This window comes from Pan paniscus, chromosome 20 (assembly GCF_029289425.2).
Source record: "Pan paniscus chromosome 20, NHGRI_mPanPan1-v2.0_pri, whole genome shotgun sequence".
NCBI classification, from domain to species: domain Eukaryota; kingdom Metazoa; phylum Chordata; class Mammalia; order Primates; family Hominidae; genus Pan; species Pan paniscus.
In genome coordinates, this window is record NC_073269.2 from 22,276,620 (window position 1) to 22,297,838 (window position 21,219).

Below are 21,219 nucleotides of genomic sequence, written 5' to 3' on the forward strand. Positions count from 1 at the left end.
GGGACTGTGGGAGCCATGGAGGGTGTGTGAGCAACAGGTGAGACTGGAGCCAGCTGAAAACTGGGAGACCGACCCAGCCAACAAACAATGTCGGTCTCTGTCCTGGCACCCGCAGGAAACAAGCTCCTACTTCCAGAAAAAGTGCTCCTGGGACTCCAGGATACCAAGTAAACTCTCTGAGCCTGTTCCTTCATCTGCAAAGGGGAATAACAGGGCCAGCCTCTCCAGGAGAGGCCAGGGAGGAGATGCCAGTGAAGTGCTTTGGTATCCAGTAGGTGCTCAATGGATGCGCATGCCACCTGCCAGGCCTGTGGTTCAGGGCAGATGGATGGGAAGATAATGCTTGAACATGGACATACAGCGAGGATCTTTCTTTCTTTTTTTTCTTTTTCTTTTCGTTTTTTTTCCAAGACAGGGTCTTGCTCTGTCGCCCAGGCTGGAGTGCAAAGTGCAGTAGCGCGATCTTGGCTCATTGCAGCCTCTACTTCCCAGATTCAACTGATTCGCCCACCTCAGCCTTGCCAGTAGCTGGGACTACAGGTGTGGGCCACCACGCCAGGCTAATTTTTTTTTTTTTTTTTTTTTTGAGACCGAGTTTTGCTCTTGTTGCCCAGGCTGGAGTGCAGTGGCTCGATCTTGGCTCACCGCAACCTTTGCCTCCCGAGTTCAAGCGATTCTCCTGCCTCAGCCTTCCTGAATAGCTGGGATTACAGGCATGTGCCACCATGCCTAGCTAATTTTGTATTTTTAATAGAGAGGTTTAGGTTTCTCCATGTTGGTCAGGCTGGTCTCGGACTCCCGACCTCAGATGATCCACCCGCCTCGGCCTCCCAAAGTGCTGGGATTACAGGCGTGAGCCACCGCGCCCGGCCACACGTGGCTGATTTTTTTGTATTTTTAGTAGAGATGGGGTTTCGCCATGTTAACCAGGCTAGTCTCGAACTCCTGACCTCAAGTGATCTGCCCGCCTCTTGCCTCCCAAAGTGCTGGGATTACAGGCGTGAGCCACCGTGCCTGGCCTAGCGGGGATTTTTCTTTGAGGAAAGATAGTTGGCTCCCTTTGGGATGTGCTAAACCCCACAGTCCTGGGAGACATCCCTGGAAGAAGCCTGGGATGGGGTGGGTGCGGGGGGTGTTGGACACTGGGGTAGGGGGAGCACTTAGGCTGCACCCACCTGCTGTCCATGTGGCCAAGAGAGCCAGGGCTTCCTACAGGAAATCAGGCCCATTATCGGCACCCAACTGCTGGGCATGACCGCTGAAAGGGGACTGCATGTTTTTCTTGTGGCTTCTTCAGCCACATCCTGACCACAGCCCAGATTCTGTTAGGTCTGCCATTTCCATGTTTTTTTTTCTTTTCAGCAGGGCCAGACAGTAGGCGAGGTCAAGTCCAGAGCCCAGGCCTCCCAGAAGGCCTGGGGAACTCCCCCCAGGCCCTGACTCCAACATCCCTCAGAAGGACCCCATTAAAGCCACTTAGAGCCAGGCATGGTGGTACATGCCTGTGGTCCCAGGCTGAGGCTGGGAGGCTGAGGCAGGAGGATCACTCGAGCCCAGGAGTTTGAGGCTGCAGCGAGCTACGATTGTGCCACTGCACTCCAGACTGGGTGATAGAGTGGGATCCCGTCTCTTAAACCAATAAACAAAAAAATCACTTAGAACCAAGAACCAATTAACAAGCTGTGGGAGATGATCTTGCTGAAAATTCTGAGGGTGAACTTGTCCCAGGAGGAGGGACCTACCAGCCTGGCCAGGACTCCAGGTGCAAAGACACGACCTTTGCCTGACTTATTTGACTAAGCTGACTTATTTGAGCAGCACTGTTCTGGCCTGCTAACTTTAGGGTTAGTTTGGGACCAGGTCGGAAATCACAATTGCATGAAATGCACATTGGAGGCCAGGGGTGCGCCTCTGGGCAAATGAATTTCCTTTCTCAGCATTGATTTCCCCAGCTGTAAAATGTGGATAATAATAGATTGATGTCCTCTCTAAATTTTGCAGCTGTAAACAGTCCCAGCCCTGCAAACTGAAAGTTTGTTGCTCTTCCCTTTAAAATTACTGTAGGGACCAACCCCACAGGGTCAGTGGGTCTCTCCCTGTGTGCGGCGACGAGAGAGTGTAGAAATAAAGACACAAGACAAAGAGATAAAAGAAAAGACAGCTAGGCCCGGGGGACCACTACCAGCAATGCGCATAGACTGGTAGTGGCCCCGAATGTCTGGCTGTGCTGTTATTTATTGGATACAAAGCAAAAGGGGCAGGGTAAAGAGTGTGAGTCATCTCCAATGATAGGTAAGGTCATGTGGGTCACGTGTCCACTGGACAGGGGGCCCATCCCTGCCTGGCAGCCGAGGCAGAGAGAGAGAGGGGACAGACAGAAAGACAGCTTATGCCATTATTTCTGCATATCAGAGACTTTTAGTACTTTCACTAAATGACTACTGCTATCTAGAAGGCAGAGCCAGGTGTACAGGATGGAACATGAAGGCGGACTAGGAGCGTGACCACTGAAGCACAGCATCACAGGGAGACGGTTAGGCCTCCGGATAACTGCGGGCGAGCCTGACTGATGACAGGCCCTCCACAAGAGGTGGAGGAGTAGAGTCTTCTCTAAACTCCCCGAGGGAAAAGGAGCCTCCCTTTCCCGGTCTGCTAATTAGTGGGTGTTGTTCCTTGACACTTTTCGCTACCGCTAGACCACCGTCCGCTCGGCAACGGGCGTCTTCCCAGACGCTGGCGTCACCGCTAGACCAAGGAGCCCTTCTGCTGGCCCTGTCCGGGCATAACAGAAGGCTTGCACTCTTGTCTTCTGGTCACACCTCACTATGTCCCCTCAGCTCCTATCTCTGTATGGCCTGGTTTTTCCTAGGTTATGCTTGTAGAGCGAGGATTATTATAATATTGGAATAAAGAGTAATTACTACAAACTAATGATTAATGATATTCATATATCTCTAAGATCTATATCTGGTATAACTATTCTTGTTTTATATTTTATTATACTGGAACAGCTCGTGTCCTCGGTCTCTTGCCTTGGCACCTGGGTGGCTTGCCGCCCACAATTACAAATGGTGGGATGGGTGCAGTGGCTCATGCCTGCAATCCTAGTACTTTGGGAGGCTGAGATGGGAAGATTGCTTGAGACCAGTAGTTCGAGACCAGCCTGGTCAACATAGAGAGATCCTATCTCTATTTAAAAATAAATATATATATATACATATATTTTTTTAAGTACATATATTTATTTTATTTTGTTTTAATTAATTAATTAATTAATTTTTTTTGAGATGGAGTCTCGCTCTTGTTGCCCAGGCTGGAGTGCAGTGGCACGATCTTGGCTCACTGCAACCTCTGCCTCCGGAGTTCAAGCGATTCCCCTGCCTCAGCCTCCTGAGTAGCTGGGATTACAGGCGCCCACCGCCATGCCTGGCTTATTTTTGTACTTTGAGTAGAGACAGGGTTTTGCCATGTTGACCAGGCTGGTCTTGAACTCCTGACCTCAGGTGATCTGTCTGACTCGGCCTCCCAAAGTGCTGGGATTACAGGCGTGAGCCACAGCACCCGGCCTATATTTTGTTTTATATTTTTAAATATATAATGTATTTTTATATATTGGTTGGTGCAAAAGTAATTGCGGTTTCTGCCATTAGCTTTTTTTTTTTTTTTTTGAGAGGGAATCTCTCTCTGTTGCCCAGGCTGGAGTGCAGTGGTACGATCTCGATCACTACAACCTCTGCCTCCTGGGTTGAAGCGATTCTCCTGCCTCAGCCTCCTGAGTAGCTGGGACTACAGATGCCTGCCACCATGCCCGGCTACTTTTTGCATTTTTAGTAGAGATGGGGTTTCGCCATGTTGGCCAGGCTGGTCTCAAACTTCTGACCTCAGGTGATCCACCCAACTTGGACTCACCAAGTACTGGGATTACAAGCGTGAGCCACCATGCCCGGCCTATATTTTATTTTATATTTTTAAATATATTCTCCCTCTGTCACCCAGGCTGGAGTGCAGTGGTGTAATCTCGGCTCACTGCAACCTCTGCCTCCTGGGTTGAAGTGATTCTTCTGCCTCAGCCTCCTGAGTAGCTGGGACTACAGATGCCTGCCACCATGCCCAGCTACTTTTTGTATTTTTAGGAGAGACGGGGTTTCGACATGTTGGCCAGGCTGGTCTCGAACTCCCGACCTCAAGGGATCCACCCGACTTGGCCTCCCAAAGTGCTGGGATTACAGGCATGAGCCACCGCTCCCAGCCTCTGCCATTACTTATTATTATTTTTTTTTTTGAGATGGAATTTCACTCTTGTTACCCAGGCTGGAGTGCAATGATGCAATCTTAGTTCACCACAACCTCTGCCTCCTGGGTTCAAACAATTCTCCTGCCTCAGCCTCCCTAGTAGCTGGGATTATAGGCATGCGCCACCATGCCCGGCTAATTTTGTATTTTTAGTAGAGAGGTTTAGGTTTCTCCATGTTGGCCAGGCTGGTCTCAAACTCCCGACCTCAGGTGATCTGCCCGCCTCGGCCTCCCAAATTGCTGGGGTTACAGGCTTGAGCCACCGCACCCAGCCTTTTTTTGTTTTTTTCTTTGAGATGGAGTCTCGGTCTGTCTCTCAGGCTGGGGTGCATTGGCACGATCTCGTCTCACTGCAACCTCTGACCTCTGCCTCCTGGGCTCAAGCAATCCTGCTGCCTCAGTCTCCTGAGTAGCTGGGATTACAGGTACCCGCCACCACGCCCAGCTAATTTTTGTATTTTTAGTAGAGACAGGGTTTCACCATGTTAGCCAGGCTGGTCTCGAACTCCTGACCTCATGATCCGTCCATCTCGGCCTCCCAAAGTACTGCGATTACAGCCATGAGCCACCATGCCCGGCCTTCCATTACTTTTAATGGCATTAATTAATTATGTTTACTAAAAGTTATGGCAGAAACCACAATTACTTTCGCAATAAAATTAGAAATGGAAACTGTTATGCTACCATTCTTTTTCTTTTTTTATTTTGAGACAGAATCTTGTCCTGTTGCCCAGGCTGGAGCGCAGTGGTGCAATCATAGCTCACTGCAGCCTTGACCTCCTGGGCTCAAGCAATCCTCTCACCTCAGCCTCCGGCGTAGCTGGGACTATAGGTGTGCACCACCACGCCCAGCTAATTTTTTATTTTTTGTAGAGATGGGGGTCTCAGTATGTTTCCCAGGCTGGTCTCAAACTCCTAGGCTCCAAAGATCCTCCTGCCTCAGCCCCTGCAAAGTGTTGGAATTACAGGAGTAAGCCACTGCACCCAGCCGCTGGCATTCTTTTGGTTTTAGCTTTATATATATATTTATTTATTTATTATTATTATTATTTTAGAGAAACATTTCAGTTGGGCGCAGTGGTTCATGCCTGTAATCCCAGCACTTTGGAGGCTGAGGCGGGTGGATGACCTGATGTCAGGAGTTCGAGACCAGCCTGGCCAACATGGTGAAACCCTGTCTCTACTAAAAATACAAAAACTAGCCAGGCGTAGTGGCAGGTGCCTGTAATCCCAGCTACTCAGAAGGCTGAGGCAGAAGAATCGCTTGAACCCAGAGGCAGAGGTTGCAGTGCACTGAGATCGCGCCACTGCACTTCAGCCTGGGCGACAGAGTGAGACTCTGTCTCAAAAAAAAAAAAAAAAGAAAAGAAACATTTTATTTTATTTTATTTTATTTATTTTTGAGACAGAGTCTCACTGTGTCACCTAGGCTGGAGTGCAGTGGCGTGATCTCCACTCACTGCAACCTCCAACTCCCTGATTCAAGCAATTCTCCTGCCTCAGCCTCCCAAGTAGCTGGGATTACAGGCATGCGCCACTACGCCCAACTAATTTTTATATTTTAGTAGAGACAGGGTTTCACCATGTTGGCCAGGATGGTCTCGATCTCCTGACCTCGTGATCTGCCCACCTCAGCCTCCCAAAGTTCTGGGATTACAGGCGTGAGCCACCGTGCCCGGCCAACATTTTATTTTAGAATAGTTTTAGATTTGCAGAAAAAAAACAGTGAGGATAATAGAATTTCCCACATTCCCTACACCCAATTTCCCCTCTTTTATTTATTTATTAAAGACAGGCTCTTGTTCTGTCGCCCAGGCTGGAGTGCAGTGGTGTGATCATAGCTCACTGCAGCCTTTGACCTCCTGGGCTCGAGCGATCCTCCCACCTCAGCCTCCCGAGTAGCTGGGACCACAGATGCTCCGTACCACACCTGGCTAATTTTTTAATTTTTTTGTAGAGATGGGGTCTCATTATGTTGACCAGGCTTGTCTCAAACTCCTGGGCTCAAGCGATCCTCCTGCCTCAGCCTCCTGAGTAGCTGGGACTACAGCCACTCACCACCATCACGCCCAGGTAAGTTTTGTATTGTTTGTAGAGACGGGATCTCTGTATGTTGCCCAGGCTGGTCTCAAACTCCTGGGCTCATGTCATCCTCCTTCCTCAGCCTCCCAAGGTGCTGGGATTATAGGTGTGAACCACTGCACCTGGCTAAGAAAAAAAAAATAGGAGCAAAGATCATCCGCAACCATCCCTCAGCTGTTTCATTTCTGTTTATTACACTACATGTATATTTCACTTACTTTGGGATACTGAGATGTGGCCCCAGATGGGCTTCTGAGGACAACACCATGCCTGTAGGAAGTCGCTGGCCCCAGGGCACTCAGCAGGTGGGGGCGATTCTGCTCCAGGGGACATTTTTATTGTCACCGCGGGGGCTGGGAGTGCCCCTGCCATCTAGGGATGTAGGCCAGGGATGCTGCTCAACACTACAGTGTACAGGACGGCCCCCCACAGTAAATGATCAAGCCCCAAGTGTCAGAGGTGCCACCAGACGTGACAAGCCCTGCCCTGGGGAGAACTGAGTGCAGGTTGGGAGTCAGACTTGGGCTCAAATTCCATCATGGCGAACCAGCTCCTTTCCCTCGGGCCTCTGCTTTTCTTTCTCTCTCTTTCGCTCTTTCTCTCTTTCTCTCTCTCTCTTTCTTTTTTGAGATGGAGTCTCACTCTGTTGCCCAGGCTGGAGTGCAGTGATGCAGTCTTGGCTGTCTGCAACCTCTGCCTCCCTGGTTCAAGTGATTGTCCTGCCTCAGCCTCCCGAGTAGGTGGGATCAAAGGTGTGTGCCACCATGCCTGGCTAATTTTTGTATTTTTAGTAGAGACGGGGTTTCACCATGTTGGCCAGGCTGGTCTCAAACTCCTGGCCTCAAGTGTTCCACCCGCCTCAGCCTCCCAAAGTGCTGGGATTACAGGTGTGAGCCACTGCCCCCAGCCAACCTCTGCTTTCTGATAGCAGGGGTGTGATAACAGCTGCTTCCCAGTCGATTGGAATGTCCACACCAATTAGAAACTGAAACAGTATCTCCATCAACTCAGAGAAAACAGTAAAAAGAAAATAGGCGGTGAGATTTCTCATCAGTTACATTATTCTGACTTTAATTAGTGCCCAGGGAAACTGAAACTATGGCTATACCCAAGATAAACATTTGAAGAAGGAGTAAAGGAAAGATTAATTTTGCAGCTGTCTCAGGGTCTGGTGGAGGGCTGATGGATGTCATCTTGTCTTTGTTTTGCACCGGGGAAAGTAAGCTTGTAATCAGTGCTGTCAGGATGAAATTCAGCAGACTGGTTCTGTGGACAAGGGGTCACATAGAGCTTGCAAACCTAAGGTTACATATCTTTGTTTACGGGAGGCTGGACATCTTGGAAAGATTTAGGAGTAAGCAAAGAATTTACGTATGAACAATTTGTGAGGGTGATCATCTGGAGATGTGTGAGGGCTTTTTTTTTTTTTTTCTTTTTGTAGGCATCTGGGTAAGGTACAATGCTTAACCACTTAACGCAATCAGGAAGCAACAGCCATGCATTCGGGAAAGGAACTTCAGTGTTGTGTGGCTCAGTCTCCAGACCTAACTTTCCCTTTGGTACAGACGCGGTGGTACATGCCACCACTTAGGCAGGAGGATCACTCGAGCCCAGAAGATCAAGACTAGTGTGAGCAACAAAGTGAGTTTCCCCCCACCCCCCACCTCAACAAAACATTTAAAAATTAGCTGGACATGGTGGCTGTGCCTGTGGTGGCTGGAGTGCAGTGGTGTGATCTCGGCTCACTGCAGCCTCTGCATTCAAACAATTCTCCTGCCTCAGCCTCCTGAGTAGTTGGGATTACAGGCACCTGCCACCACGCCTGGCTAATTTTTGTATTTTTAGTAGAGACCGGGTTTCACCATGTTGGCCAGGCTGGTCTCCAACTCCTGACCTCAGGTGATCTGCCACTCAGGAGGCTGGGTAGGAGGGTCCCTTGAGCCCAAGAGATCAAAGATGCAGTGAGCCATGTTTGCATGACTGCACACCTGCCTGGACAACAGAATGAGACCATGTCTCAAAAACAAACAAACCAATACAAACAACAACAACAACTTTTCCTTTGGCAAACTGCCTTTGGAAGGTCCTCATATTTTTATTTTCTTTGACAGGAAAAAGCAATATATAGAAAGTGCTTAGCTTAGTACTTTGTACATTACAGTTCCCCATCATAGTTTGCCCTTGTCATATGATAAGTTTTGGACTTGACTGCAGGCTTTCCTTAAACTGAACTCCCAGAAGTGGGGTTACTGGGTCCAAGGGGATGCCTATGTCCCAAGCTATCACTTCCCATAAAGAAGAATTCAGAATTCGGCCAGGAGTGGTGGCTCACACCTGTAATCCCAGCACTTTGGGAGGTTGAGGTGGGTGGATCACCTGAGGTCAGGACTTCGAGACCAGCCTGGCCAAAATGGTGAAACCCTGTCTCTACTAAAAATACAAAAATTAGATGGGCGTGGTGGTGGGCACCTGTAATCTCAGCTACTTGGAAGGCTGAGGCAGGAGAATTGCTTGAACCCAGGAGGCGGAGGTCGCAGTGAGCCGAGATCGCACCATTGCACTCCAGCGTGGGCTACAGAACAAGACTCTGTCTCAAAAGGAAAAAAAAAAAAGAATTCAGAATTCACCTGTCGCCTGCTGCTGCAGTGAACAGTGAGTGGCACTCCTCTCTCACACCTATCACAGGTATTCTTCTTTTCCTTCCAGATCCTTCCCTGGCACCGGTTCCAAGAGGACCTGGTTCTTAGGCAGCATCTGTGTCTCTGTTTTGTAAGACACACAGAGTATCCTTAACCCACTGCAGATATTTCCCTGGGTCCATGGTCAATCAACACCACCTTTCAGTCTCCAGCCTCTTAACCAGCCCAGGGCTGAGTGTTGTTCATAGTATTAATATGTTTCTGGCTGGGCTCAGTGGCTCATGCCTGTAATCCCGGCACTATGGGAGGCTGAGGCAGGCGGAGTTCAAGACCAGCCTGGCCAACATAGTAAAACCCCGTCTCTACTAAAAATACAAAAATGAGCCGGGTGTGGTGGTGCGTGTCTATAATCCCAGCTACTCGGGAGGCTGAGGCAGGAGAATTGCTTGAACCTGGGAGGTGGAGGCTACAGTGAGCTGAGATCATGCCACTGCACTCCAGCCTGGGCAAGAAAGTGAGACTCCATCTCAAAACAAAGAAACAAACAAAGTATTAATATGTTCCCCTTGATCAGTGGGGTGGTTCACCCTTGTAATCCCAGCACTTTGGGAGGCAGAGGCTGGAGGATCGCTTGAGTCCAGGAGTTCGAGACCAGCCTGGGTGAACTAGCAAAACCCTGCCTGTACTAAAAATACAAAAATTAACTGGGCATGGTGGTGCGAGCCTGTAATCCCAGTGGAGGCTGAGGCAGGAGAATCCTTTTGTAATGCCTAACCTTGTTTTTTTACTAACCCTATTTTAACCTTGTTTTTACTAACCCTATTTTTAAATTTTCCCTTTTTGTCTCCTTAATTACCTAGCCTTGTTTCCCATATGAGTAGACTCTCCCTTAGCTGGGAAAGCCTGACGAACGCCATCTGGCCCCTTGATTTACAAGACATTAAGGGCTACTTACCCAACCCCCTTCCTCAAAGAGTTAACCTGTGTAAGCAGATCATCAGCATTTCAAAGGAGCCCAATTAGCTGATAAGGTACTGGAACAAACAATGTATGAAGTTCCCAGGATTTTGCTCAAAAACATAACAGCATAAAGCCTTGAGTCTGTGTCTGGCATAGCATCCATATCCAACTCTGATGAAGGATTTAGAGCCCGGCACCTGGTTCTGTTGCTTTTTTTGTAACCATTTGTCTTTTAAATTGTTTATTTCTCTGTAACCATTTGTTTTTTTATTCTTGCATGTTTTTACTTCTGTAGAATTATTGCATTTGAGCTCCGCTCCCCTTCCAAACCAAGGTATAAAAGTAAATCAAGCCCCTTCCTCGGGGCCGAGAGAATTTTGGAGCGTCAAGCCCTCTCTTGGCTGCTGGCTTAAATAAAAGACTCTTAATTCGTCTCGAAGTGTGGCGTTTTCTCTAACTTGCTTGGGTATAACACTTTGAGCCTGCGAGGCAGAGTTTGCAGTGAGCCGAGATCACGCCACTGCACTCCAGCCTCGGCAACAAGAGTGAAACTCCATTTCAAAAAACAAAAACAAAACAAAACAAAAGAACCCTCACAATCTTCCTGCACCCAACTGATGAAATCACCATTGCAAAAGTTATATCAGTGAGAACATTAGAACAGTAAGCTAAGCTAACCCAAACCCCACCTTACTTTTCCCTTAATTATTCCTGGGCTACTGGGTCAAGCTAACTTTGGAAGACATTTAGGCTATGGTTTAAATAATAGGCCTTGCCAAAAACTCAACCACTTATTTTTTTGAGACGGAGTCTTGCTCTGTCGCCCAGGCCGGAGTGCAGTGGTGTGATCTGGGCTCGCTGCAATCTCTGCCTCTGGGTTCAAGCAATTCTCCTGCCTCAACCTCCTGAGTAGCTGGGATTACAGGCGCATGCCACCAAGCCTGGCTAATTTTTGTATTTTTAGTAGAGACAGGGTTTCACCATGTTGGTCAGGCTGGTCTTGAACTCCTGACCTTGTGATCCACCCACCTCAGCCTCCCAAAGTGCTGGGATTACAGGCTTGAGCCACCGTGCCCAGCCTGCTTTTTTTTTTTTTTTCTTGAGACAGAATCTCATTCTGTCAACCAGGCTGGAGTGCAGAGGCACCATTTCTGCTCACTGGAACCTCCACTTCTGGGGCTCAAGCAATTCTCCTCTCTCAGCCTCAGGAGTAGCTGGGATTACAGGCGCCTGCCAGCAAGCCCGGCTAATTGTTTTGTATTTTTAGTAGAGATGGGGCTTCACCCATGTTGGCCAGGCTGGTCTCCAACTCCGGACCTCAAGTGATCCGTCCACCTTGGCCTCCCAAAGTGCTGGGGTGACACTGTGCCTGGTCTCAACCACCTTTTTTTTTTTTTCCTCTGTCACCCAGGCTGGAGTGCAGTGGCATGATCTTGGCTCACTGCAACTTCCGCCTTCTGAGTTCAAGCAATTCTCCTGCCTCAGTGTCCGGAGTAGCTGAGATGACAGGTGTGCACCACCACCCCCTGCTAATGTTTTGTATTTTTAGTAGAGATGGGGTTTCACCATGTTGGCCAGGCTGGTTTCGAATTCCTGACCTCCACCCGCCTCGGCCTCCCAAAGTGCTGGGATTACAGGTGTGAACCACCGTGCCCGGCTTAAAAGCATATTATTATAGTAAATACTTTTTTTCCCTTTCTTTCTTTCATTTTAAACACTGGGGTCTCCTTATGTTGTTCAGGCTAGATTCAAACTCCTGGACTCAAGCGATCCTCCCATCTCAGCCTCCCTGTTACCCTGTTGCCATGACAGCCCTGATAAAATAACTGGGAAAGTTCTCTTATTAAGTCCAAAAAAAAAAAAAAAAAAAAAAGGCACAGCTGCTTAAAGATTGCAGACAGCCAGGGATGTCCCCAGAGCTTCTTGACCCCTGACCAGATACCAGAGGAAGATAAGATCCCTAAATCAGCACAAACTGGAACAGACGACCTCAAGTCGACTTTAGATCATCAATATATAATTATAATGCTAAAATTCCTTCTCTTAAAAGAAAATCTCCATTTTGTGTAGATGGGTTTTATGAAGACAACCCATGAATTGAGGCTCATGAATTGAACCTGCGTGTCTGGAGTCCCACCCTGCACATGCTAGCATTCCTCTCCCTTCCTGTACCCAGGGGAAGAAACAATAAAACGTTTCGCTTTCTACTGTTGAGGGAGAAGGGGCAGTTAAGAGTGAGAGCCTCTCCTTCTCCATTCCTGGCCAGTGAATAAAACCTGATTGCCTTTTCCGATTGGATGTTCCTTCTTTGCCACCTACACAAAGTGGGGAGGTAACTCGGTTTGCTGGTGGCATCCTCAGTAGCTGGGACTACAGGCAATAAATTCTTTTATACGTCGCTTTTTAAACGTATTGTGCCTGTGAACAAATCTTCAAGTTATACCCAAGATTTCAAAGCTCATGATGGTCCATAGTACTCGCTCTTTAAATCAATAGCTGCGTATCCCACAGATGATTTCCTTTGGGATGATTTCCCAGAACTGGAATTGCAGATTCTTCACAATGCATTTTTAGTAGAGAAGGGGTTTCACCACGTTGGCCAGGAGGGTCTCGATCTCTTGACCTCATGATCCGCCCGCCTCCGCCTCCCAAAGTGCTGGGATTACAGGCGTCAGCCACTGCGCGCGGCCACAAAGCTCCCAACTTTTCCGTTAAGCACCGAGCTGTTTTCTAGACTAGCAGCTGAGGCCGCAAGGAATTCTGGGGAACGTAGTGCAGATTTGCAGAGAACGAGTCTCTTGGTACTGTGCCGTAGCATTTCCGGCGGAAGTTGCTGGGCGCGGAAAGCCGGCAAGACCTTTTTTCCGCCATCATCGCTCACGCGCGCAACCCTGGCGACGCGTGGTGGCGTGGCTCCCCCTCCCCACGCCATTGGCCAGCAGCTCCTCGGGCACGCGTATACTGCGCTTCCGGGCAATCTCCGCCCCCGCATGGCCTTCTGGGAGTTGTAGTTCGGTCGCGAGCGCTGCCGTCGGGAGGCTGCTTCGAGGTTCGAGGCTGTGCCCCGCGACCCCGCCTTCGGCGCTCGGCTCGCAGGATGGATCCCGTACCCGGGACAGACTCGGCGCCGCTGGCTGGCCTGGCCTGGTCGTCGGCCTCTGCACCCCCGCCGCGGGGGTTCAGCGCGGTGAGCGGCGTCGAGGGGCGGGGGTCGAATGGGGGAGGCAGTCGCTGTGGGGTGGGAGTCCGGCGCTGACCCGCGTCCTCCCGGTAGATCTCCTGCACCGTCGAGGGGGCACCCGCCAGCTTTGGCAAGAGCTTCGCGCAGAAATCTGGCTACTTCCTGTGCCTTAGTTCTCTGGGCAGCCTAGAGGTAAGAGGTGCCCACCTTCGGAACCACCAGGGTCTGCCCACCTCCCCTGCCCATTCACGGTGCCCTATGCCAGGTGCGCTGTCCCCGCTGCTAGGCCACCCTCGCCGTGTCCCCCTTCCACCCCCAGAACCCGCAGGAGAACGTGGTGGCCGATATCCAGATCGTGGTGGACAAGAGCCCCCTGCCGCTGGGCTTCTCCCCCGTCTGCGACCCCATGGATTCCAGTAAGGACTGCTTCGGAGGCGAGAGTTGTCCGGGTCCCTTGCAGGGAGGAGCGGGGGAGGAGGGACGACGGGCGCGCGGTATCTGAGCCTCGGCTGCCCCCTGGCACACGGGGTGATGACAGGGTTGGCTGAGGACTCAGAGCCCTGCCCTAGGGTGGACCGACATCCCCTGTCCTGATTCAAAATGTGTGATGTGATTGGCACAGCCTGCATCCTCGAGTTAAGAGTTCAGTCCACGCCACCTGTTTCACTACTGTTGTGCTACTTGTGTCTTTTTACACCATAGCCAAGCAAAACCACTGCGCAGTTTTCTTTTTCATTTCCAGGCTTTGCACACGCCGCTTCCTCTGCCTGGGGCACTTTTTCTCTCCTTTTTGTAGCTCATTCTCCGTCCTCCGTCAGATGTCACCTTCACCCTTCCCTACCCCTCCTCTTCTGGGCCCACAACCCTAGTGCAGCCCTCCCAGCCCCACCTGAACTTTCCCACCCTTTCTTGTCATTTTTATTTAACTCAGGCTATATTCATTCATACTAGAGTTGGCAAACCTTTTTTTTTTTTTTTTTCTTCAGACGGAGTTTCGCTCTTGTTGCCCAGGCTGGAGTGCAATGGCGCGATCTCAGCTCACCACAACCTCCGACTCCCGGGTTCAAGCGATTCTCCTGCCTCATCCTCCAGAGTAGCTGGGATTACAGGCATGCGCCACCACGCCTGGCTAATTTTGTATTTTTAGTAGAGACGGGGTTTCTCCATGTTGGTCAGGCTGGTTTCGAACTCGTGACCTCAGGTGATCCACCTGCCTGGGCCTCCCAAAGTGCTGGGATTACAGGCGTGAGCCACCGCACCCGGCCAAACTTTTTTTTCTTTATTTTTTCTTAGAGTTGGCAAACTTTTATGTAAAGGGCCTTATAGTAAATATTTTAGGCTTTACAGGGCAGATGATGTGTTTTGCATATTCAATTTTTTTACAGTTCCTTAAAAATGTAAAAATCACTCTTAACACATCAGCTGTATGAAACCAGGCCTTAGGCTTGGTGTGGTGGTTCACACCTGTAATCCCAGCACTTTGGGAGCCTGAGGCGGGCAGATCACCTGAGGTCAGGAGTTCCAGACCAGCCTGGCCAACATGGTGAAACCCTGTCTCTACTAAAAATACAAAATTAGCTGGGCATGGTGGTGGGCGCCTGTAGGCCCAGCTACTCGGGAGGCTGAGGCAAGAGAATTGTTTGAACCTGGGAGGTGGAGGTTGGAGTGAGCTGAGATTGTGCCATTGCACTCCAGCCTGGGCGACAGAATGAGACTCCATCTCAAAAAGAAAAGAAAAGAAAAGAAAACAGACCTTGAGCCAGATTTGGCTCATGGGTGCTAGTTGTCCAACCTCTATAGGATTAGAGGGCTCACGGAAAGTAAGTTTTGAGGGCCACGATGGGCACCCAGCTCTGTCCGATTCCACAGCTAGCCACCCCATGAATGCAGCTTCATATCACCAAAGATCAGCCTACTCCAGCGGTTCCTAAAGGCTGCATGGAATCCCCTCCTTCATCTATACCATTCATGATTTAACCACTCCTCCCACCCCCATCCCCAATGTTGTCCATGTGGCTGCCTTAAACAGCACCCTGGCGAGCCTCATCCTAGAGTCATCTTTGGGCCTTCCCACCCCTGCCTGGCTTCCCTCTCTCACTCCCCTGCCCCCCACTCCCAGAGGCCTCTGTGTCCAAGAAGAAACGCATGTGTGTGAAGCTGTTGCCCCTGGGAGCCGCGGACACGGCTGTGTTTGATGTCCGGCTGAGTGGGAAGACCAAGACAGTGCCTGGATACCTTCGAATAGGGTAGGGCCACCCCCCAGTGTCTAGCCACCTTCCCTGCCCTCCCAACTCATGATCTCACCAATCTGACCCTCAAGGACACCGCTGAGGTCTCCTGTTCCTTCTTCTACCTTCTGAGCCTCAGATTCTGCATGTTAAAACCGGGACATATATATCATCTTGTAGGACTGTCATTAGGAGTCAGTGACTTGGTGTCTAAAGTAGACATAACAGGACTGGGCGCGGTGGCTCACGCCTGTAATCCCAGCACTTTGGGAGGCTGAGGCGGGCCGATCACAAGGTCAGGAGATCGAGACCATCCTGACTAACATGTTGAAACCCCATCTCTACTGAAAATACAAAAAATTAGCCGGGTATGGTGGCACACGCCTGTAGTCCCAGCTACTTGGGAGGCTGAGGCAGGAAAATCACTTGAACCTGGGAGGCGGAGGTTGCAGTGAGTTGAGATCGCGCCACTGCACTCCAGTCTGGGGCGACAGAGCGAGACTCCATCTCAAAAATAAAATAAAATAAATAAAAATAAAGTAGACAGAACGGTGATTTGAACCCAGCAGTATTAGTTTGGTGTGGTGCTTAGGGTGTGGGTCAAGATGCTGAAACAAAAATGCCCCAAAAGGCTGGGCACGGTGGCTCACGCCTGTAATCCCAGCACTTTGGAAGGCCAAGGCGGGCGGATCACCTGAGGTCAGGAGTTCGAGACGAGCCTGGCCAAGATGGTGAAACTCCGTTTCTACTAAAAAAAAAAAAAAAAAAAATTAGCTGGGCATGGTTGCCTGTAATCCCAGCTAATCCAGAGGCTGAGGCAGTAGAATCGTTTGAACCTGGGAGGTGGAGATTGCAGTGAGTCTAGATTGCGCCATTGCACTCCAGCCTGGGCAACATGAGCGAAACTCCGTCTCAAAAAAAAAAAAAAAAAAAAAATTCCCCCAAAAGACAGAGGTCACCTGGATGCCCGGGTCCCCTGCCTTCTCCAGGGGCTATCGTCAACCCTGGCCCCACACCAGGCCAGCATCCCTCTCACCTTCCCTCCCGGTCCAGGGACATGGGTGGCTTTGCCATCTGGTGCAAGAAGGCCAAGGCCCCCAGGCCAGTGCCCAAGCCCCGAGGTCTCAGCCGGGACATGCAGGGCCTCTCTCTGGATGCAGCCAGCCAGCCAAGGTGAGTCCTCAGGCACCGGAGTGGGGGTGGCCGTTGTGGGAGGATGAGGCTTAACCTGAGTCATCCCACCTCCAGTAAGGGCGGCCTCCTGGAGCGGACACCGTCAAGGCTGGGCTCTCGGGCATCCACTCTGCGGAGGAATGACTCCATCTACGAGGCCTCCAGCCTCTATGGCATCTCAGGTGAGCACAGAGTGGGGAAACTGAGGCGTGGAAGTGGAGAGTGTGACTGTCTTGAGATACACAACCAGGAAGGATCTTCCTACCTCCCTCTCCCAACTCTGGATTCTGTAAAGACTGAAGAAGCCAGGCTGTGCGAGTTGGGCCTCTGTGGGTGGGGTGGGCAGTTCCCTACACCTCACCTCCTCCCCTCGCATGTGTTTTTCAGCCATGGATGGGGTTCCCTTCACACTCCACCCACGATTTGAGGGCAAGAGCTGCAGCCCCCTGGTGAGTCGGGGTCTCAGGGAGCCTGGATCTGCGCCTGCCAGGACATCCCTGTATCCAGTGCCCCAGCACAGAGGGCCACATCCTGGGTTGGGGCTGGAGTGTGTCACCTCCAGGTGGCAGCTGGAAGGTCTTCAGTCTTAGAATGGGGAGGGATCCATCCAGAGAAAGCAGCTGGACACCAGTAGCTAGAGGCTGTGACAAGAAGGGGGAGGGATGCTGGGCATGGTGGCTCACGCCTGTGATCCCAGCACTTTGGGAGACCAAGGCAGGTGGATCACTTGAGGCCAGGAGATCGAGACCAGCCTGGCCAACATGGTGAAACCTCGTCTCTATTGAAAATACAAAAATTAGCCAGGCGCGGCTTTAGAGACTTTGTCTCTAAAAACAAAACAAAACAAACAAGAAAAATAAGGGGGAGGGATGTCCGAGGGAATATTCGGGGAGTGTGTGGGGGGGGGCAGGACCCCTTGAAGAGGAAGGAAAGGGGGTTTCAGGTTGAGATCGGGCCCAAGGCTGACCCACCTCTGCCCGCCAGGCCTTCTCTGCTTTTGGGGACCTGACCATCAAGTCTCTGGCGGACATTGAGGAGGAGGTGGGTGCAGGGCTAGGGAGGAGGTGGGTGCAGGGCTAGGGAGGAGGTGCCTGAGGGGCTGGGACCCGCCCCTCGTCCGCCCCAGGCTGTCCCAGTTTTCCCCATCCCCGCTTTGCCCCAGACACACACCATCTCTCCAGGGCAGAAGACCACTCAAGTCCCTAAGTACCCCCTCTGCCATTCCTCAGTCACTCCCCCTTTGGCCCTCTCTTTACTCTGGCACCTGTTCACTCTCGCTCTCCCCGTCCCCCAGTATAACTACGGCTTCGTGGTGGAGAAGACCGCGGCTGCCCGCCTGCCCCCCAGCGTCTCATAGTCCCTCACCCTTCCGCGGAAAGAGCCCCCTTACTCCACCTCCCCGCCAGCCTGGGGCCACCCCCCCTCACTGCATCCTGGGAACCTTCGCCCTGCAAGGCGTTTGCTATCTTCAGCCACTGGGCGGAGCTGCAGCCCTGGAGGAGGGGGCGGGTCGAGGCTGCGTGGTGATGGGGTCTCCGCCTCCACGCCCTGCCGGGCAGGGCTGGAGCTGGACAGAAGCCAGTGCCTTTAAGTCATTTGTGTCAAAACCCTCTGGGGTCCAGAGGCTGTGCGGGTGTCCTCCTGGCAATAAACACTACATGGTTCTCGCCCTCTGGAGTCCTGATCCTGCCGCCTGTCCACACTAGGCACTCTTGCACCGGGCAAGTGGGTGAAATCATGGCAGGGAGGCGGTGCTGCTGGGTCTCCCGTTTGTTGTTGTTGTTGTTGTTGTTGTTTGTTTTTTTCTGAGACGGGGGTCTCCCTCTGTGGCCCAGGCTGGGGTACGGTGGCACGATCTCGGCTCACTGCAACCTCCGCCTCTGGGGTTCAAGCGATTCTCCTGCCTCAGCCTCCCGAGTGGTTGGGATTACAGGCGTCCGCCACTACGCCCGGCTAATTTTTTGTATTTTCTATAGACGGGGTTTCACTGTGTTGGCCAGGCTGGTCTTGAACTCCTGACCTCAGGTGATCCGCCCGCCTCGGCCTCCCAAAGTGCTGGGATTACAGGCGTGAACCATCGCGCCCGACTTGGGTCTTCCATTCTACAGAGTGGGAAACAGGCTCAGGGAGTGAGTGAGTCTGGATTCTAGATCATAGAGAAGACCTTGTCCCGGCCCTTCATCATTGGGCATAATAATAAAACAAGTACTGTTTCTACTGCAGTGGCCACATCCCCAACACGCGATACACCATTATTACCTCATTCAGTCTCCCTACAACCCACTGGGAAGCTCAGGTTTTGTTGCCATTTTCCAGATAAAGAAACTGAGATGGGGATGCTAAGGCCGCAACTGGGACTGAAACCCAGCAATTGCTGTCTTTTTTCTTTTCTTTTCTTTTCTTTTCTTTCTTTCTCTTTTTTTTTTTTTTTTTTTTTTTTTTTTTTTTTTTTTTTTTTTGAGACGGAGTCTTGCTCTGTCGCCCAGGCTGGAGTGCAGTGGCGTGATCTCGGCTCACTGCAAGCTCCACCTCCCAGGTTCACGCCGTTCTCCGGCCTCAGCCTCCTGAGTAGCTGGGACTACAGACACCCACCACCACGCCCGGCTAATTTTTTGTATTTTTGGTAGAGACAGAGTTTCACCGTGCTAGCCAGGATGGTCTCGATCTCCTGAGCTTGTGCTCCACCCTCCTCGGCCTCCCAAAGTGCTGGGATTACAGGCGTAAGCCACCGCACCCAGGCCTTTTTTTTTTTTTTTTTTTTTTTTTTTTTTGAGACAGCGCCTCATGCTGTCACCCAGGCTGGGTGCAGTGGCATGATCTCGGCTCACTGCAACCTCTGCCTCCCAGATTCAAGTGATTCTCCTGCCTCAGCCGGCACCCCTTGCTGCCGAGTAGCTGGGACTACAGGCTTGGGCCACCATAACCAGTTAATTTGTATTTTGTATTTTTAGTAGAGACAGCGTTTCACCTTGTTGGCCAGGCTGGTCTCAAAGTCTTGACCTCAAGTGATCCCCCGCCTTGGCCTCCCAAAGTGCTAGGATTACAGGTGTGAGCCACTGTGCCCAGCCCAGGCCACACCATTTTCATCCACCAATTCATACAACCTTGTTTTATGTACATTTGTTTAAAAACACCTTATCTACTATCTATGGTGGATTAATTTCCATTGAACTCACAGCCAACGGCACCAAAACTCGTGTCTGCATAAAGCTTCTCTATAATGGATTTTCTCCATGAGGTGCATCACAGACTTTTTTTATTTTAAGTATTTTATTTTTGGCATGATAATAGCTCACTGCAGCCTTGACCTCCCGGGGTCAGGTGATCCTCCAATCTCAGCCTCCTGAGTAGCTGGGACTACAGGCTACACTGGGCTAATTTAAAATTTTTTTTGTACTGATGGGGGTCTCACTATATTGCCCAGGCTGGTCTTGACCTCCTGGCCTTGGGCAGTCCTCCTGCCTCGGCTCCCAATGTGCTGGGATTACAGGCATGAGCCGCCGAGCTCAGCCATCGCAGCCTTTTGGTACTTAGGAAGCCTGGACAGCATTTCGGTGTCTGGGGGAATTTCAATGGCAAAATCACCAACAAAAACCACAAGAACATGGCCAGGCACAGTGACTCATGCTTGTAATCCCAGCACTTTGGGAGGCCAAGGTGGGTGGATCACCTGAGGTCAGGAGTTCGAGACCAGCCTGGCCAACATAGTGAAACCCCATCTCTACCAAAAATACAGAATTAGCCAGGCGTGGTGGCAGGTGCCTGTTATCCCAGCTACTTGGGACGCTGAGGCAGCAGAATCGCTTGAACCCTGGTGGGTGGAGGTTGCAGTGAGCTGAGATTGTGCCACTGCACTCCAGGCTGTGCAACAAGAGTGAAACTCCATTTCAAAAAAAAAAAAAAAAAAAAAAGAGAAGAAATTCCCCACCCTAAACTCACACCTTCCTTCTCCCATAAGTGCATGCCCATGGACGTGTACGATGGCTGCTATGCTGCTGTTTCTCCTCTGGGCTGTTGTAGTCTTGTGGTGGCCCACATTCTGCTGCAGTTGTAAACATCCCCAGATCTCTGTGGTTTAGAAAAGCTGGCCAGGCATGATGGCTGATACCTGTAATCCCAGCGCTTTGGGAGGCTGAGGCAGGCAGATCACCTGAGGTCAGGAGTTCGAGACCAGCCTGGCCAACGTAGTGAAACCGTTTCTACTAAAAATATAAAAATTAGCTGCGTGTGGTGGCACACGCCTGTAATCCTAGCTGCTTGGGAGGCTGAGGCAGGAGAATCGCTTGAACCCGGGACGTCAAGGTTGCAGTGAGCCAAGATTGCACCATTGCACTCCAGCTTTGGCAACAAGAGTGAAACTCCATCTCAAAAAGAAAAAGAAAAACTAAGGCTGTCATACTTGGAGTCTCACATCTGTAATCCCAGCACTTTTGGGGGCTGAGGCACGAGGATTGCTTGAGGCCAGGAGGTCGAGGCTGCAGTTTGCTATGATTGCACCACTGCACTCCAGTCTGTGTGACAGAGTGAGACCCTGTCTCTAAATAAATAAATAAGTAAGGCAGGGCACAGTGTCTCACACCTGTAATCCCAGCACTTTGGGAGGCCGAGGCGGACGGATCACCTGAGGTCGGGAGTTCAAGACCAGCCTGACCAACATGGAGAA

General features: G+C 50.9%; 1 protein-coding gene across 1 annotated transcript; it reads left to right on the forward strand.

Annotated features, from left to right (window-relative positions):
• Positions 1-12,950: 12,950 nt before the first annotated feature.
• MVB12A (multivesicular body subunit 12A) lies at positions 12,951-18,225 on the forward strand. Its single transcript, XM_003817791.6, has 9 exons — positions 12,951-13,161; positions 13,249-13,347; positions 13,475-13,571; positions 15,275-15,401; positions 16,437-16,556; positions 16,632-16,738; positions 16,944-17,005; positions 17,541-17,597; positions 17,851-18,225. Exons 1-9 carry the CDS (start codon positions 13,072-13,074, stop codon positions 17,911-17,913), a joined length of 822 nt encoding a protein of 273 aa, XP_003817839.2. The 5' UTR covers positions 12,951-13,071; the 3' UTR covers positions 17,914-18,225.
• Positions 18,226-21,219: the final 2,994 nt, after the last annotated feature.

Excerpts from the sequence above, each read along its gene's own strand:
- MVB12A (XM_003817791.6), top strand. The coding sequence starts at position 13,072 with ATGGATCCCGTACCCGGGACAGACTCGGCGCCGCTGGCTGGCCTGGCC. Across the intron at positions 13,572-15,274 it reads CTGCGACCCCATGGATTCCA|AGGCCTCTGTGTCCAAGAAG; the intron begins GTAAGGACTGCT and ends CCCCACTCCCAG. Across the intron at positions 16,557-16,631 it reads GATGCAGCCAGCCAGCCAAG|TAAGGGCGGCCTCCTGGAGC; the intron begins GTGAGTCCTCAG and ends TCCCACCTCCAG.